Below are 17,527 nucleotides of genomic sequence, written 5' to 3' on the forward strand. Positions count from 1 at the left end.
TGCATGTTGTCTCCTCGAGAGCAGAACTGTCTTCTACCTTTCTTTGTATCTCCAGTGCTTGCACTGTGCCTGGCATACAGTAGGCACTTAATAAATGCTGACTCTCTTGGGCCAGTGCTTTTCCACTGCCACATAATCTAGGAGTGAAATAACTAGAAATAAAAAACTGCATGTATGTTAAGCTTTGTCAAGTTGGACACTGTAATCTCAGTCAATTGCCTGCTTATATTATAGAATGTATTTAAACTACTATATTGTGGAAGGATTAAATTTTTTCTTGGCCCTAAAAGGCCAAGAAAGTCAAAGCAATAAACAGAGTAAAGGTCTCACACAGATTTAGTCTCAAACTAAAGTAAAACCCATCACTGGATTTTCTAGCAAGAGCTAGATAACTACCCATCTATCAAGAATATTAAAGAGGGATTTGTTTTCAGATGGAGGGTCTGAGATCCCAACCCCAAAATTCACTTTGCTTTAAGAGAGGCGTATTAACATTCAGATGATTCCCCACCTAGGATGAGTCGGGTTGGGACTACTACGTCTGAGTCAAAATGCAGAGATTTTTCCCTTGAATCCTTTGCATAGTAACAGAAGAAACAGCCTGGTATTTGAGGATACCTTAGGCAGTTTTCTCTCTGTATCTGGTAAAAACTCTGCTAAGGGGAAGCTATGAGACTTCGTTTCTAGAGATTGTCAAAGCCATAATGTGCCATAAAATAAAGCCTGGAATGATGACGAGAAGAGTTAATTTGTGCTAAGGCTTTCCTGGGAGACAAGAGACAATACATAGCACACAGAAGTATTGCACATCACTCCTTTATTATAGTGAACAACAAAAAAGGGGCGGGGGGGCAGGGTTAGTACCCAGTTATGCTAAAACTGATAAGGACCCAGGTGGCTGAACTTAAGGTGGAAAACAATTGGACACTGAGACACATTTCAACATGATCTAGGGGCATTTCACTGCCACAGAACAGAGCAGGGACTATAAAACACAGTGGGATATACTTGTCCACCCCTTAGAAATCAAAGAACTCTCCCTTCTCTGACTCGCTTGAGATCTCATGACTACCAAGTGGGACAGTTTAATTTCAAAAGCCATTAATAACCAGCCTAGAAGGGTCTTTTGTGAAAGCAAATACAAGTAAACATTAGGACAACCTCCCAGATCCATTTTTCTTGGATTAGGGAGGAAACATCCAAATAAAACTTTCATGATTCATTAAATGACCACCTGGGTTATAGGCAGCTTCCTACAACAGCCCCTGAGAGGACTGCCCTACTGGCAGGACTGGCTCATAGGAATAACTGGAGCAACTGCTTCTTTCAACTCCCCACATTGGTCACTTCATACTATGTCTCCATCCCTAATCCCTAACAAGATCCTTATTGAGCCAAACCACCCAGGAGGCATTCTGACTAATGTGGTTGAGGGGAAGGGCAACAGGAGAGAAAAGAACTGGTCTGAAATAGGGAGGAAGAAATGAGAAAAGGAATCATCAGTCCCCCACCTGCAGCTACGTGTTGTGATCCCTAAGGCGATGGTCAGTGTGTGGAACAGGCGGGGGAAGGATGTGGTAGAGATAGTGAGAAGGGAAGGACCTGGCTACTGCTGGCATGTGCCAGTAGCCTGCTTTTCACTTCTTGGCCTTGCCTTGGGCTGCCACAGCCTCCATGGCTTTGCGCACGGTCTCTTCATCCCCGAGGAACTGCATGGGCTTGATGGGTTTCAGATTCTTGTCCAACTCATACACGATGGGAATGCCAGTGGGCAGATTCAGCTCCATGATTGCTTCTTCAGACAGACCTAAAAATGCCACCATACAGAATTAGAGGCTGAAAGGAACCTTCAATGCCATCTAGTCCAACCGTTTTGTTTTGCAGTGGAAACAGGCCCACTTCGATGCAATGATTTCCTCAAAGGCCTAAGCGGCCCTCCATTAGCAAGAGACTCCATCTCTTGGCTCCAGGCATCTTCTCTGGCTGACCCCCATGCCTGGAATGCTCTCCTTCATCTCCACCTAGTGACTTCCCTGGTTCCCTTCAAATCCTAACTAAAGTCCTATCTTCTATAGGAAGCCTTTCCCAACCTTCTTAATTCTAGTGCTTTCCCTTTCTTAATTCTTTCCTATTTAGTATGTATATAGCTCATTTGTATATTAGATTGTGAGCTTCGTGAGGGCAGGGACTGTCTTTTGCCTCTTTTTATAACTCCAGCACTCAGAATCCTTGTTTTCATCCAAGGCTCAAATTAAGTGCCACCTCCTCAATGAGGGAATATAGTAATGAGCCCCTCAGTTACTAGCCCTCCTCCGTCTTCGATATCCCTTACAATATTCTTGTATACATTTTGTTGTCTGTATCTCCCCCCCTCCATCACCCCCTAAGTAGAATTCTAGAGTTCTTTGAGAACAGGGGCTGTTTTTTTCTTTTTATTCTCAGAGCCTAGCACACCAGTTACTCAATCGACAAACAATTATTTAGCACCTACTATGTATTACATTCTGTGCTAGGCCAGGGGAATATAAATACAAAAAAGAATCAGATCTTACACTTAAAGAGCTTACATTCTACGGAGAAGATTGTGTGTGTGTGTGTGTGTGCACACGCGCGCGCACACGGTATATGCAAACTAATACAAGAGTCAGTAGAAGAGAGTCAGGGAAGGAGAGAACTAGCATTTGGGGCAGGCATCAGGGAAGGCTTTGTGTACCAGATGGTGCTTAAGGTGAATCTTGAAAAAAGACGGGATTATGTTAGGTACTGAACTAAGTGTTGGGGATAAAAAAAGGACAAATAAAGTCCCAGCCCTCTGGGAGCTCCAAATTATAACGAGAGCACCAACAAGAAAACAACTGTACACATAGGATACAGACAAGGCAAATCAAAGATAAACTCAGAGGAGAGGCACTTGCCCCTAAAAGGTTGGAAGGCAAGGAAAGGCCTCCAGAAGCCAGAGGTAGAGATGAGAAGGAAGAGTATCCCAGGAATGGAAGATGGCCAGTACAAAGAGAGCAGATTGAGTGCCAAGGATGAAGACGACAACCAGTGTGGCTGGCTGTAGAATACAGGAAGGGTCAGAATGTAAAATAAGGCTGGGGAAAATAGCTGCAGCCAGGATATTCGAGGCTTTAAAAGGCAAAAACAGAGGAGCTGATATTTGATCCCAGAGGCAGCAGGAAGCCACTGGAGTTTGAAAAGAGTAACATGGTCAGAACCCAGGCTTAAGGAAAACCACCTTGGCAAATGTGTAGAGGATAGATTAGAGAAGGCAGAGGCTTTCTATAGGGAGATCTATTAGGTCATTGCAATAGTCCAGATGAGAGGTGATGGGGGCCTGGACAAAGATGGTGGCTGTATGTGGGAGTATAAAAACAGGAAGAGATGTGTGAGATGTTGCAGAAGTAGAAAGTGCAAGAGGTAGAAACTGGCTATTTACATGGGGTGAAGGAGAGTGAGGAATCAGGATAACAGTTTTGTCACAAACACGGTGACTAAACAAAAGCTTGTTGAACTGAACCCTCTCCTCTTACAAATGACGAACCTAAGACCCAGAGAACGGCAGTGACTGCCCAGGGTTGCAGCTGGGATTCAAACCCAGTCCTCCAAAGCAGATCCAGTCCTTCCTTGCTCGGAAAATTCTTGTGGCTTTTTTTACTTTATTTTAAAACTAATAAAGGTGAGGATGCATCTATGAGGCTACTAACCCAGGTCACTTTTCCTCTAGAGGTTTCACTGAACTTAGGTCTTCACATACTGGTCCTGGTGTTTGCCAAGTTCCTCCTTCACCAAGTTCTATCTCACCCCCTCCAACCTGCCCCCAGAGCTCTAGTCCCAATATAGCAAACTGACATACTCTCCAGATGTTTGACAATCCCCCGAAGACTATTGCCGTGGGCTGCAATCAGAACACGCTTTCCTTCCTTGATCTGGGGGACAATTTCCTCATTCCAGAAGGGCAGAGCCCGGGCAATGGTGTCTTTCAGGCTCTCACAGGAGGGCAGCTGATCCTCGGTCAGATCTGCATAGCGACGGTCCTGGAGATAAACATTAATTTCTCACCAAAAAGGTCAAAAAACTCTAATTCCATATGAATTTGGTTGACACCAAGACTACTCCTTAACCCAAAAGCGCTTATTGTCATTTGGTGACATTCTGATGCCTGACTTCCAAATGCCAGTTAAGTATTTAAGAAGAACAGATCAGGGACTCATAGGAAGGGCAGTGAAGTAAAACCAAAAAGGAGTACATTTTTGCACTTCTTTATTCTAGTATGGATCTCTTCTCTCGACTCCAGATTCCAAAATACACACATTTAAAACGTGTTGGCAGGCAAAGGGGGTCTTTGAGGTTCCTAAAACTAACCTAATCAATCTATTCCTTCTAGGTTCTTATCCTGGCCCCACATGAGGCCAATAATTCTCTTCCAGCCTCTTTCAGGTACTTTTTTGGTGCCAACATGCATAAAGGCATTTGGTTTTCTGTAGAATGTTTCTGAAAGTACTACGTTAAATTCCAGACTGTTGGGAGAGAGATATAAAGTCTTCTGACATTATATTACTGATATAAACTCAGCCTTTGAGAGCCAAAAGAGTATTACTTAAAAATGCTGCTGGCAACTATTTCATCTGATATGATAAGCGAAGTGAAAAGAAATATCCATATAATTTGCAGAGTGCAGCCTTTTAACAGAGGAAATCCCCATAAAACTCAGTAAACTAGAATATAACCCCCTCAATTAAGGCTGACGCCTGGTCCCAAAGTAATAGAAGATGTGTTTGAAATTGAAGAAATAACAGGATAGGAACCAGGAATTGACTGTCACCTCTCATAATGCTAGTTCTCAAAGGGATGTAAATAGTCACAACTGAGCAAAAAAAAAAGAAGCCAAGTCCAGTTAAAGAGTAATCCAAGCTGGCCAGAGCTTTGACTGTTTCAGTCACTTCTAAGTGCCGGAAGAGGAGCATAAATGTTAATACACCATTGCAACAGGAAATTTCCCAAAGAATCATTTTTCATTTGTCCAGACTAACATGAAAAAGAATGTCTGCATTTTTCAAGTCATCTGTTCTGGTGGACATGGCTCAGCTAAACTGACAAACAGAAATCACTGAATCCAACAAATTATCTAAGCTCCAGGAGACACCACCTATTTTTCTAAAAGCAAAGAACCACATTCTGGTCACCTGACCTGTAATGATCTAAATCTGCAGGAGCAAACCTGAGTCAGTCTCTACCTTGCTGATGTTGCTGTAGAAGGGGTGGTCAGGCTCCATTGGAGGTGGTGGGATGTCGTAGGATCGTCGCCAGATCTTCACCTGGGCCTCACCATGCTTAGCAGCTGTCTCTGCTTTGTTGAGACCTGTCAGACCTCCATAGTGCCGCTCATTGAGACGCCAAGTCCTCACTACAGGCAACCACATCTGGTCAATGGCATCTAGTACTGTCCAAAGGGTACGAATTGCTCTCTTCTGGACAGAGGTGAAGCAGATATCAAATTCATAGCCAGCATCTGGAAAAGTCCCAAGTGATAAGCTGCTCAGAAAGAGTGCCCTTAAAGCCCACAAGCTTTTGTTCCAGAGATCACTGTATTCCTGAACTACTCACAAATGTAAGCCTTCCCCACTCCCAACACTTACTGCAAAGGGTAGAGGGTTATGTACACAGTAAATATTTAATCTATTGATATCACACATGACAACTCTTCCCTCCCATCAATATCGCCATGGTTGTCAGTTACATGGAAAGGGTAACGGACTTGGGAGTCTAAATCCCAGCTCTGACAATTACCAGCCATGTAATTACAGGCATGTCCCTTTATCTCTCTGTTTCCATCTGTACAATAATGATACTTGCTCTACCTATATAATGGGATCACTGTGAAGAAAGTGCTTTTTGAACTTGAAAGCCCCAAATAAGTGAGTTATCATCACCCTTGTGAAGCTTCTCTCTCTCTGTCTCTCTCTCTTTCTCCCTCTCTCTCTCCCCAATGAACCTCATTTTTTACTAGTAAAAAGGTTTGACTTTTTCCTTCCTCCCCTTCCCAAATAAAACAAATGCCCTCATTGTGTGGCTGCTAACCAGTCTTGCAGTAGACACAATATTTCCCCCTGTAAAGTTGCAAGAGACTTTAAGAAATATACAGAACTCTTCTAGATGTTGCCTCACACTGAGTTAGTAATAAATATGAATGAAATGTAATTTCCTGCCAGTGATTTCACTGAGGGCAGAACCAATGAAAACCAGAGATAAAGTGGAAAATGAGCCACCACTGAACCCCTTCCAGTGAAATGGTGACCTGTAAATGTAATTTGGGGCAAGTTCTTTTCCAATTCCACACTTTTACCCTTCTCTCTACCACAAAAAGGTAGACCAGTTACTGGTTAGTAACCTAATTCAAATTCTTACTACAATGACTCAGTATTTCATAATCAAAAGCTGCTGGTTTGTTTTTTACCCATTTATTTTCAGTAGGAATGGAAAGCCTCAAGATGGAAGCTAGGGTAACTAATAGCCCCCAAGAAGCAAACAGGTTAACTGAGGGGTACTCTGAAAAGAACCTACACAAAGTCATTTTCCTTCTCTCAACAAATCTGCTATCATCCAAAAATAGAGCCAAAGTGAGGTATTGGGGAGAAGCCTTAAAGAAGTGAAAGCTAGACTTTCATTCATCCCATCCTCGACCGGCCTAGGGTAACTTGACTGCTTGGCTAAAATAAGATTTTGCATTCTGGGTGGGACCTACAGCTCTCACTGGCCCCACCCTCAGTATTAAAATAAGGGAAGTTGCAATCTGTTCCATTCTGTGTAAGACATGCAAGGCTAAGGATGAATCATAGTAGTCCTATTCTCTCTGCTAGAGCTAAAGAAAATGGTGCCAACCTCACCAGTACCTCTGATTTCTCACAGCCATAGCAAATTCTCGGGCCTCTCCCATTTACTAACTGATGATATGGTCACATTAGACCCACCCTAATGTTATGTACACTTCCCACTTCAAAAGCAGGATTATTTCCCAGATTTTCCAGAGCTCCAGTTCTTCTCAAAAGGGCCTTCTGTGAAGACAAGAACTAACAGTGAGAGCAAGGAGCCAAATGACTGCTCCAAATACACCTCTCCTTCATGTGCCAATAACCCTTTTGAATGGTACTCTTCTGAGATGAGGAGAGAGAAGAGACCGGGACATAAGGACAAACATCAATGGACACACACAGACCCACACCAGCAGCCTTGCACAGGAATTAAACCCATTAGACCATGAACTCTTTCAGAACAGGTGCTATTTTTTTTTGCTTTTGTTTCCTTAGCACAGGGCATGGCACATAGTAGCTACTTAATAAATGCTTGTTAACTTAAATTACTCTGGATTCCTGAGCCATAAGAATATGTTAGTTTTCCAGAGTCACACAGGGCCGAGTCTTCTGGAAAAAGAAAAACCCCATGTAAGCACAGAGAATCCCACACATCCGCCTTTGCCCACTGTCCTTGACAAAGCCTTCTTCCTAACGACACCCCTTCCTCCCCCAGATAATGGGAGTCAAGCTGCAAGCCGATGGTTGTGATAGCCTGGGTCACCTTCCCTGACCTAGTACTACTTTTCAACCAAGAGCCTGTACTGAGGAGTGGTGATTGCACTGGACAGGACCTGGGTTCTAGACCTACTTCTACCATAAAATGGCTGTATGACCTTGGGCACTTTCAGCACCTTTCTCTGGGGCTGTTTCCTCACCAGTAAAGTAGACTGGACTAGATCACAGCATCATTACATAGCCCTGTGACTAACCAGAACCTCCTTGGGTCAGAGGTCTGGTACCTCTATCCTCTTTCCAAAGCCTCCAAGGCCCTCTCAAAGTCTGTCCACCACATGGTGGAGATGGATCCCAGGATCTCTGCCTATGGAGACCTGGAAAGAGCTCCTAAAACCAGATCCCAAAATGAAGGGCTCTGCTCTGGGGATGAAAAACCAGCACCTACTCCACCTCAGGGTCCATGACCTCAGTTTCCCCATCTGTAAGGATAACCCAGGGGAGCAGCCAGGGATGGGGAGGGGAGATATGGGCTTCAGTTTTCCTATCCCCAGCTATAAAATGAAACAGCCCTTAACACATGGGAGAAGGGAAGGTGATATGGAGATTGAGGGCTCCCATTTCCTCAGTTTCTCCATCAGTAAAATCAAACAGCTTATAACCATGGGAGACCCCAGGGTAGAGGCAGAGATAGAGATGAAGGGGTAGGTTCAGTTCCCTCAGTGTCTCCATCTGTAAGGCCCTAGGGAGGGAGGTGGTTCCAGCTTCCTCAGTTTCCCCACCTGAAAATAAAATTGCCCCTTAATAACCTGAGGAGCCATAAGATGGAGGTGGAATGGGGGGTGGGGGTGGTCAGTTTTCTCGAATATAAAATGAAACAATCCATAATAAAGGCCCTAGGATGAAAATGGGATGAGGATGGGGATTATAGTGGGAGATGGAGACAATGGGAAATGGAGGACTTTTCATTTCCCCATCTATAAAAAGAAACCCAGTGGGGGATAAGGGCCCTTTGGTTTTCCCCATTAAAATGAAAGAGCTCACAAATAAACCAGGAGAGGCCCCGGGATGGAGGTGGGATGGGGATATAGGGGGAGGGGAATAATGATGGAAGGGGGGGGCTCCCTCAGTTTCCTCCATTTCCCCATCTGTAAAATGAACACCCCCAGTGGCGGCCTGGGATGAGGATAATGTAGAATGAGGATAGAGGGAGAGGGGGATGGGGGAGATGGAGGAGTGGGGGAGGGGAGTCCTTCGGTTTCCTCCGTTTCCCCGTCTGTAAAACGAACAACCCTGATGCCCGGGGGGGGGGGCCTGGGATGGAGATGGAAGCGGAGGCTAGATCCCCTTCACGCGCCCCCTGCCCCGAGGTCGCTGCCCCCCGCCCAGGTCACCTCCCGGGCCCTCCCGCGGTCCGGCCCGGTACCTCGCAGGGCTTGGCCGCCGCGCTTGGCCTCCTCGTGCCCGGCGGGGCTCAGGTCCGCGTCGTACCAGCCGCTGAAGCGGTTCTCCAGGTTCCAGGCGCTCTCTCCATGCCGGATCAGTACCAGCTTGTAGGCGGCCATGGCGAGGCAGAGGCTCGAGGCAGCAGCTACCGTGGACACCGGCAGACAGGCGAGCACGCACTGAGATTCAGGCGGAGCTCGCGGCCAGCCGGCTCCTCAATCCCGGGCCCGCCCCGCCCTCGCCCCGCCTTCGCGCCTGCGCACTGAGGCTCTTTTCGCCCCGGCCCCGCCGCGACATGATCGCGCTCTTCCCTAAATCTTTCCGCTCTCTCATCTCAAGCCTGTAACTCGGCGGGTCTGCGCATGCGCCCCCCTCCCTAGCCAGCCGGGGCCAACTTCAACGCCTACCGGGAAACCCTCCGAGGGCGTCAGTGCGCATGTGCGAGGAGATGGTCACGGAGTGCACGTAAGCTCGAGAAGGACAAGGGGACCTTCAGTTCCCAGAATTCCGAGAGGGGCCAGCCCCTCGTGGACCACTCTTCTTTGTGACCGCTGCTCCAGCCGCTTCCCTTCTCCCCCACCTGCCTCGTGCCCACTGGGCGGGCATTTTAACTCCTTTTAACTTTTAAGCTGCTTTGTGCTTATGACCTTGAGCAAGTCCCGCCTCCCCGGGCCTCAGTTTCCTCATCAGTAAAATGAGAGAGTTGGACTAGGTTGGAGTAGGTGACCCCCTACCCCCCAGGCGTGGCAGAAGGTTAAGATTTTTAAGTTGGGAGGATACACACACAGATACACACAGACACACACACCCGTAATGGCTGTGTGACCTTGGGCAAGTTACTTAACCCTTCTGGAGTCTGTTTCTTCCTTAGTAAAATGGAGATAATCACACCTCTAAGTACCAGGTGGTGCGCTGGATAGAGTGCTGGACCTGGAGTCAGGACAACCGGAGTTCAAATCTAGCCTCATGCACTTAACTATCTTTGTGGATTCTGGGCAAGTCACTTAACCCCAGTTGCCTCAGTTTCCTCATCTGTCAAATGACCTGGAGAAGGAAATGGCAAAGCACTCCAGTATCTTTGCCAAGAAAACTCCAACTCGGGGCATGAAGAGTCAGACAAAGCTGAACAGCAACAATAAAGATTATTGTAAAGTCCGAATGAAACTCTACACATAAATGTCAGATATTAGGCAAGGAATAGGATTTGTTTCTACAGTGCCCACCCCAATCAATCTAGTCGAGAGGTGGGGAACCTTCAGCCTTGAGGCCACATGTAGCCCTATAGGTCTTCAGGCAAGGCCCTTTGAATCCGAACTTCACAGAAAAACTGCCCTTAAGAAAAGGATTTGTTCTGTAAAATTTGGACTCAGGCAAAAGGCCTCACCCAAGTACCTAGAAGGCCATGTATGGCCTGAAGGCTGCAGGTTCCCCACCCCTAATCTAGGCTCTCTAATCATTCATGAACAACATCCATGCTACTTTATTCTGACATAGTAATTTGGGGCAAGTCTTTCTTCCTGGGCCTTATTCTTGGCAAGTAATAGAAATTTTCAACCTGGCATTCCAAGATCTCCGCCATCTGGCTCCAACTCATGCTTCCAGGCTGGTTTCAAGCTCTTCCATTTAAACAGTATGATTATTCCCCAATTATATTGAAACAGTTATCAAAGTGTTTTTTAAGAGAGAGAGATTTAAGGGAATTTCTCCTGGGAGAGATTAGGGCTTCTTTCAGTAGATAGCTAAGATATCTTGCTCCCAGTAGAACTCATTTACTCTATTTTTTTTATATATTCTAATCTGTATATATTCTCTGATTTCTGCTTGTATAAATGATTTTACTCCCCATCCACTGTGTGTGATAGTCTTTTGTGTAATGTGAGTCAAGCTGCAGATGTAAGCTTGGCATATCCCTTCCCCCTTTAAAGAATAGCAACTAGGAAAGAGAGTTAAACCTAAAAATATTATCCTAGTACAATAATATATGGAGGAGAAGGGGGAAGTGGGGATAGGGAGACAGATGTAATTCCAGGCTTGTAACTGTCTCTCAGAGAACAGCATGACCAGTCTCAAGGCTCCTTCTGCTCCCTTCTAGATAGGAATCAAAGTATCCCTTGGAGAGGAGTAGGCAAGATTCCAGAGATATCTATCCAGACACCCCTTTAGGCAGCTCTCCCTCCTTATCTCCACCTCCTGGCTTCTCTAGCTTCCTTCAAATCTCAGCTAAGCCTCACCTTCTACAAGAAGCTTTTCCCAGGCTTCTTTAATCTTACTGCCTTTCTTCTGAGACTACCCCCAATTTATTTTGTATATAGCTTGCTGCCTCCCCCATTAAACTGTGAGCTCCTTGAGAGCAGAGATTATTTTTTGCCTTTCTTTATAGACCCTGTGCTTAGAGCAGTGCCTATCACATAGTATGCATTTAATAAATGCTTGTTGACTGACTACTAGGTTGTATAGTGGATCATTTCTGCCCCATTATTTCATTCCTATGGAGAACCTAGGAGGCCTGAAAGTTTCCTCAGAAGAAAACAATGTGAGACATTGCAAAGTAATGACATCTGTGTGGACAAACACAATTCAGCTCAAAACTAAGAAATGTTTAGAAGTAAATTCCAGGGTGGGCATTTCTCTACCCCAACTGTGACTCCACAAGTCACTCTGCTCCTGAAAATAAAAATATATTTTGCTATATATGCTATGTGACCCTTGGGGGGCACTGCAAAAGTGGCCCTTCTGTGGGAGCAGTCCAAAGTATTTGTGGGCTGCCTTCCTTAAGCTTACATAAAGACAATTTGCCATTATATAAAAATTCAGAGTTCCCAAAGTGGGCAATACTACCCCCTGGAAGGTGCTCGAACCACCCAGGGTGGGGACAGTAGTAGCCTCAGGTACAATTGGGGGGCATTGAATAAAAATAAGGTAGTTGTGGAAGCATAAGGAAAGAAGAAAAGAGAATCTTTTTTTTTTTTTGGTGTGGCAATTGGGGTTAAGTGACTTGCCCAGAGTCACACAGCTAGTAAGTGTCATGTGTCTGAGGCCGCATTTGAACTCAGGTCCTCCTGATCCCAAGGCCAGATCTCTATCCAGTGTGCCACCTAGCTGCCCCAAGAGAAGAAATTTTTGAAAAGCCGTTGTTATGTGTTTCATCTGTTGTATAATAGAGTTAAATTTGTAGTGATTACATTATTTTCCAAATAAACATAAAAAATCCAAGTTATAATCCATCAGTGGTCAAGTCCATTGACAGGTCTTAACAAGCAAGTTTTGGCAGGCAAGTGAATGACGCATTGTGGGGAAGTCCAGCATGCATGGGCAGGAATATATGTGTGTGTGTGTGTGTGTGTGTGTGTGTGTGTGTGTGTAATGACTTGTTTACAATACAATATTACACGGTTACATGACACAACATTGTGTCATCAAAATTTCAATGCAGGAAAAAATCCCACAAATTTACAATAAATTGTTAAATTTAAATGCGTCATTTTTAAAAAATATATTTTATATTTTTTGAAATGGCACAAATTTCAAAAAAAATTGTTAAAGCGTTAAAGAAAGTAGATTTCGGGGGGGCGCTGAGTAATTTTTTTTTAAAAGGGGGTGGTAGGCCAAATGAGTTTAGGAACCTCTGATATAAATGGTTTAACAGCCCCTACCCAAGTCCTCTGCAATCTGATGACACTGGGCCTCCATGCTGCTGACTCATGACATTCTATCTCACAACTCTGAGTTTCTGCTAGCTGTCCTCCTTACCTAGGATGCTTTCCCTCCTCATCTCTCTCTGCCTCCTAGCTTCCCTGGCTTTCTTCAAGTCCCAACTAAAATCCCATCTCATTCTTTTGAAGTCTCTCCCCATTCCCCTCAATTCTACTAGTGCCTTCCCTCTGTTGATCATTTCCAATGTATCTTGTCTCTATCTTATGTGTACCTAGTTGTCTGCATGTTGTCACACCCATTAAGTGGGCAGAGATTGTCTTTTGCCTTTCATTGTATCCTCAATGCTTAGTTTGCCTTTTGGTGAATAAATGTTTATTAACTGACAGGGAGTGCAATATAAATGAATTAAAGCATTTATTAAGCACTTGCTATGTGCCAAATATCATGCTAAGGGTTGGGTTGCTAGTTTCCCAAAAGCTCTCAGTATCCCCTATGTCGACCAGAAGGCACTCTGCGTGCAGAGCTTAATTGGCTCCCTCACCTCAGGGTACTGAGCAGATTGGTGATGCTGACTAGATTTGGAATTTAGCTAGATGATTTGGAATATTACCCCGAATTGTTGAAAATAAGAAATCCATAACTCTAGCCCTCACTGTGCATTTAGGAACCCTCCCCCCCAATTCTCTAGGAGGGTGCCACTTCCTTTTGAAATTCCTGTTTCCAAATTCAGTTTTATTTTCCTCACTTTTAAGCAAGAAGCCTCAATCTAATTGCAACAGCTCTCTGGTCCCCTCCCCATTGCCATTCCCAGCATGGTAACCAGGAAATCCCAAATCTCTACAGCTCAACCCTATCGTCACAGCTGCTCAGTGCCTCTGTGCTCCACCTGCCAAGTAGGACAGGAAGAAGTCTTTCAAGGGTAACACAAGAAAAAGAGAACCCTGGATTTGAATACCCATACACAGATCTCATTCCTTCCCAACATCTGAAAATTCCCTTTCCTACTATGGGAAATTCCGGCTTCTTGGTTCCCTGCAGGGATGAAACACCTGCTACTGTCATTAACCTGAATGGAAGGATAATGGTGCCCTCCACAGAAAGAGAGAAATTGGAATGATGGCAAAGAATGTTTCATTTTTGTCACTGTATCTCTGGTTCCCTTCATAGTCACTTGTACTTAGTAGCTACTTAATAATATATGTGGTTGGGCTGTGCAAAATAAAGATATGACTGACCTGCTTGTGGCATGGATAGATCTCTTATCTGGGACCTGGTTCCCATGGAGACTGTAAATTCCAACTTCGTGAAGAGTATATGAAGGGCTGTTCTTTCACCAACAGCTTGATAGGGAAGCAGCAAGAAGATCCAGGATTGACATGGCTAGGTGACCTCGCCTTCATTCTCCTATGTCCAAAAACGGGATTAGGCTAAAATTCTCTCTCTATATATATGATAGGTATAAGTATGATAGAGGTTCAGAATGAAAGGCACTTTCACAGATCAAGAAGAGAGGAACAATTAGCTTACTTTGCCAGCTTGGCGCCTTGCCCCTAAATTCTGATTATACAAACAATGAACACTCCAACAGCTAGTACAGCTCTTTGTCAGAGTAAGCAGAAAATAAATCAGAGCAGATGAATGACCATACAAGAACACGTGAGCTCTTTGGGAGAGAGAACATTCTCAGAGTGCAGGAATCCTCTCTTAGGAGTCTCTATCATTAGGGGCACTAAAAGTCAAGGGACATGTTGAAGAGACAACTTCCCCACACATCTGCAATTCTCTCTAGAGTTGAGTTGTGAGGGGCAGCTAGGTGGCGAAATGGATAGAGCACCGGCCCTGGAGTTCAAATCCAGTCTCAGACACTTGACACTTACTAACTGTGTGACCCTGAGCAAGTCACTTAGCCCTAATTGCCTCACCAAAAAAGAAAAAAAAATAGAGTTGAGTTGAGTTGTGAGTAAAGTGGAATGTGGGTAATTGCCCCCACTTCCACCCCCCAAACAGTAAATGCCATTCCTATAGAGAAGATATAGGAGGCTGAGGCTTTAAGTTTTTATGAAAGGCATATGGTACACATTTGTCAGGAAAGGAGCCGAAGAGATCAATACCATTTGCATGCCTGGACGAGAGATCTAACTGCCTCAAGGACTTTGGAGAAACACCAGGGATGCCATGCTCACCTGTGAAACAGGACTTTCAATGGAAGAGCCAGAATACAAAACAAACAAACAAAAAGAAACATTGTAGCTATCCTATAGCAATTAGTAACAGTTGAGAGCTAAAGAACCAGCCAGAGAGTGTGAGAAAACAGAGAAGATTGGTTCCGTGACTGTATCAAAATTACTCAAGGAGGGAGCCTTTGAACAGTTACTAAACAGATAACTGCTCTCCCTGTCATAGACCCTGTGAGTGGGCTGACAACAGAAAATATCTCCCAAGTCCTAGAAATCTATAGGACTGTAGAGCTAGGAGGAACCTGAGAGATGATTTACTCTCGTAGCTCCTGTTATAGGAAGAAGCTGGGGACAGCAGAGACCAAACAGGTTCATTTATGCAAGCAGGAAAAACAAATAGACCAAAAAAAACCACAAACAAAAAAACAAAACAAAACATGAAAAAGCCCTGAGAATGTTAGGTCCTGCTCATGAATGCACAGTAACTTGGGCTGATAGCTCAGGGCTTGGAGTGCTGATTTGATGGTTTGCCAAAGTAACTTCCAGCCACACATCCCTAGGGAGCATATCAAAGACTACTCTGTTTGGAGGGCGGCTGCTCTACCTTTATATGAGTCTCAGCTCAGGTGCCACTTCCTACAGGAAGCCTTTCCTGATTCCCCTAGCTATTAATGTTCTTTCCCACAAATTGTCTTAATTTAGTGCATGTTATACCCCACTCCCACTCCAGGATAAAAACTCCTTGTGAGGACAGGGAATACGTTTCTTTTTCTTTGGCTATGTGCCTTGTGCATTGTAGGTATTTAATAAATGCTTGTTAAATTGGTTGAGGAAAGTGAGACCCAGAGAGATAAAGTAACTTGCCCAAGGCCATATAGCTAATTAGTGGCAAAGCCAGGGTTAGAACCCCTGTATCCCAATGATAAGTCCCCCACACTTTCCTCTATCACTGAGTGAGTACTCAGTTGGTGAGTTAGGGGAGTGTCTCCCTAAGCATGTGAAAACTCCCCCTGGTGAAATGGGTGGATGAGGACAAGTGGTTCCTTCGGCTATGAAGGTGGCTGAGGCAGGTACTGTGATGCACTTAGAGCCTGGCCAAACATAGAAGAGGTCATCTTCTGCATCCTGGGCCATTGCCAGTCATCTTGACTTTTGTTTTACCACTGGACTTCGATGTCTGGAAGAAAGAGTGAGACTGACAACTTTGTGCAGCTCTGTCTCACTTAATTCACTCATGAGTCAAGACATCATCCCATGATATGATTAGTCCTCTTCAAAAACAAAGGACAAACAACAACATTCATTTAATATTTAGCTTAGTGCTAGGGGAGAGATACAAAGTTTAGTTATGATACAATCTCTGCTCCAAAGCAGCTTTGTGTCTAATACGGAGATAAGACACCAACACAAATAGATATGCCATATAATATACTATAAGTGCATTAGAAAGGTGCAAAGCAAAGTGGTCCATGAAATTTGGAGTAAAAGGATGTTACTGATTGAGGGGACTGAGGGAAACTTCCTGGAGAAGGGGCCACTCAAGTTGATCTTTAAAGTATTGGCAAGAATTCAGCAGAAGAGAAGGAGGAAGGAGAGTATTCCAGGTCCTGGGAAGCACATGGACACAGGCAGGGGCAGTGAGGATTAGCATAAATTTTGAAAAGGTTTCTTAGAAGTTCATTGAAATAATCATCAGGGAGTAGGCTCCACATCTGGCCCTTACTGACATCCATCGATAAACTTAGAGCCATCAAGCTGGAAAGACTCCCCATAAGCCAACCACAGCCTTACAGGCCTCTCACTTTTTTTCTTTACAGGAAGCTTTTAGGACTTCCTCAAAGACTCCCCAGAGCTGATAACCTTGAGCAGTAAGTAACAGCAAAGGTTTGCAGAAAACGGATCTGTGTAGTAAACTGTTACTAAAACAAACAAGAATATCTGCAGGCTCTGTGCAAAGATAAAGTCTGCCCATTTCCCCTTTCCTCTCTTTTCTAGTATGCCAGTCTCTTTTCTAGAGGTTTTCTTTGTTTCCTTTACAGCAGAATAACTCTTTTATCAAATGTGTGCAGTGAAGAACCTAATGATTAAAACATAGAACTGAGTAAGATACTTTCCCTGGATCTGTACATCCTTATTTATTCAACTACCTTGTAAAACTTAAAAAAAAAAAAAGGCAATGTCTGACATTAAGATGTCCCTGTTTTGGTGGGCACCTGCCCAGGAAGAAAAGCAACTCTTGGCAGAGAAATGAAACTCTCCCACCAGGCCATTCACAAGGAGCCGAGTGAGGAGAGGTGGAGCAGCAGAAAAGAAAATCAAATATTCCCAAAGTCATGGACCTTTAGCCCTGCAAGGAATCTCTAGAGGAGCCTCTTCCCCTTACTTTAGAGTTGTCCTTCTGACCTTTGAACCCAGCCTTCTTTCTGTACACACTCTGTTCTTTGGACTCCTGGGGACTATTTTTTTTCAATTTCCTGTTTTGCAATGCTCAGTTCTTCAGTAGGACATGGGCATCAGTGACGAACATCAGTATTTAGTCCGTGTGTGAAAGAGAACAATTTTCTTTCTAGATGTTTACAACATTATCTCCTTGACGTGGAAGCTCTGGAATATTGACTATTGCTGGAAGTTTTCATTTTGGAATTTCTTTCAATAGGTGATAGATTATTTCAATTACTATTTTACCCTATGGTTCTAGGATCTCAGTGCAGTTTTCCTTGACAA

At 44.3% G+C, this 17,527-nt stretch overlaps 1 protein-coding gene across 1 annotated transcript; it reads right to left on the reverse strand.

The window, feature by feature from the left end:
- Positions 1-1,477: 1,477 nt before the first annotated feature.
- PGAM1 (phosphoglycerate mutase 1) lies at positions 1,478-9,158 on the reverse strand. The gene is made up of 4 exons (XM_027859922.1): positions 8,953-9,158; positions 5,238-5,512; positions 3,857-4,037; positions 1,478-1,807 (listed from the first exon to the last, which is right to left on the reverse strand). Exons 1-4 carry the CDS (start codon positions 9,089-9,091, stop codon positions 1,638-1,640), a joined length of 765 nt encoding a protein of 254 aa, XP_027715723.1. The 5' UTR covers positions 9,092-9,158; the 3' UTR covers positions 1,478-1,637.
- Between the last annotated feature and the right edge of the window lie 8,369 nt (positions 9,159-17,527).

This window comes from Vombatus ursinus, unplaced genomic scaffold (assembly GCF_900497805.2).
Source record: "Vombatus ursinus unplaced genomic scaffold, bare-nosed wombat genome assembly UNPS02000749.1, whole genome shotgun sequence".
Lineage (NCBI taxonomy): Eukaryota > Metazoa > Chordata > Mammalia > Diprotodontia > Vombatidae > Vombatus > Vombatus ursinus.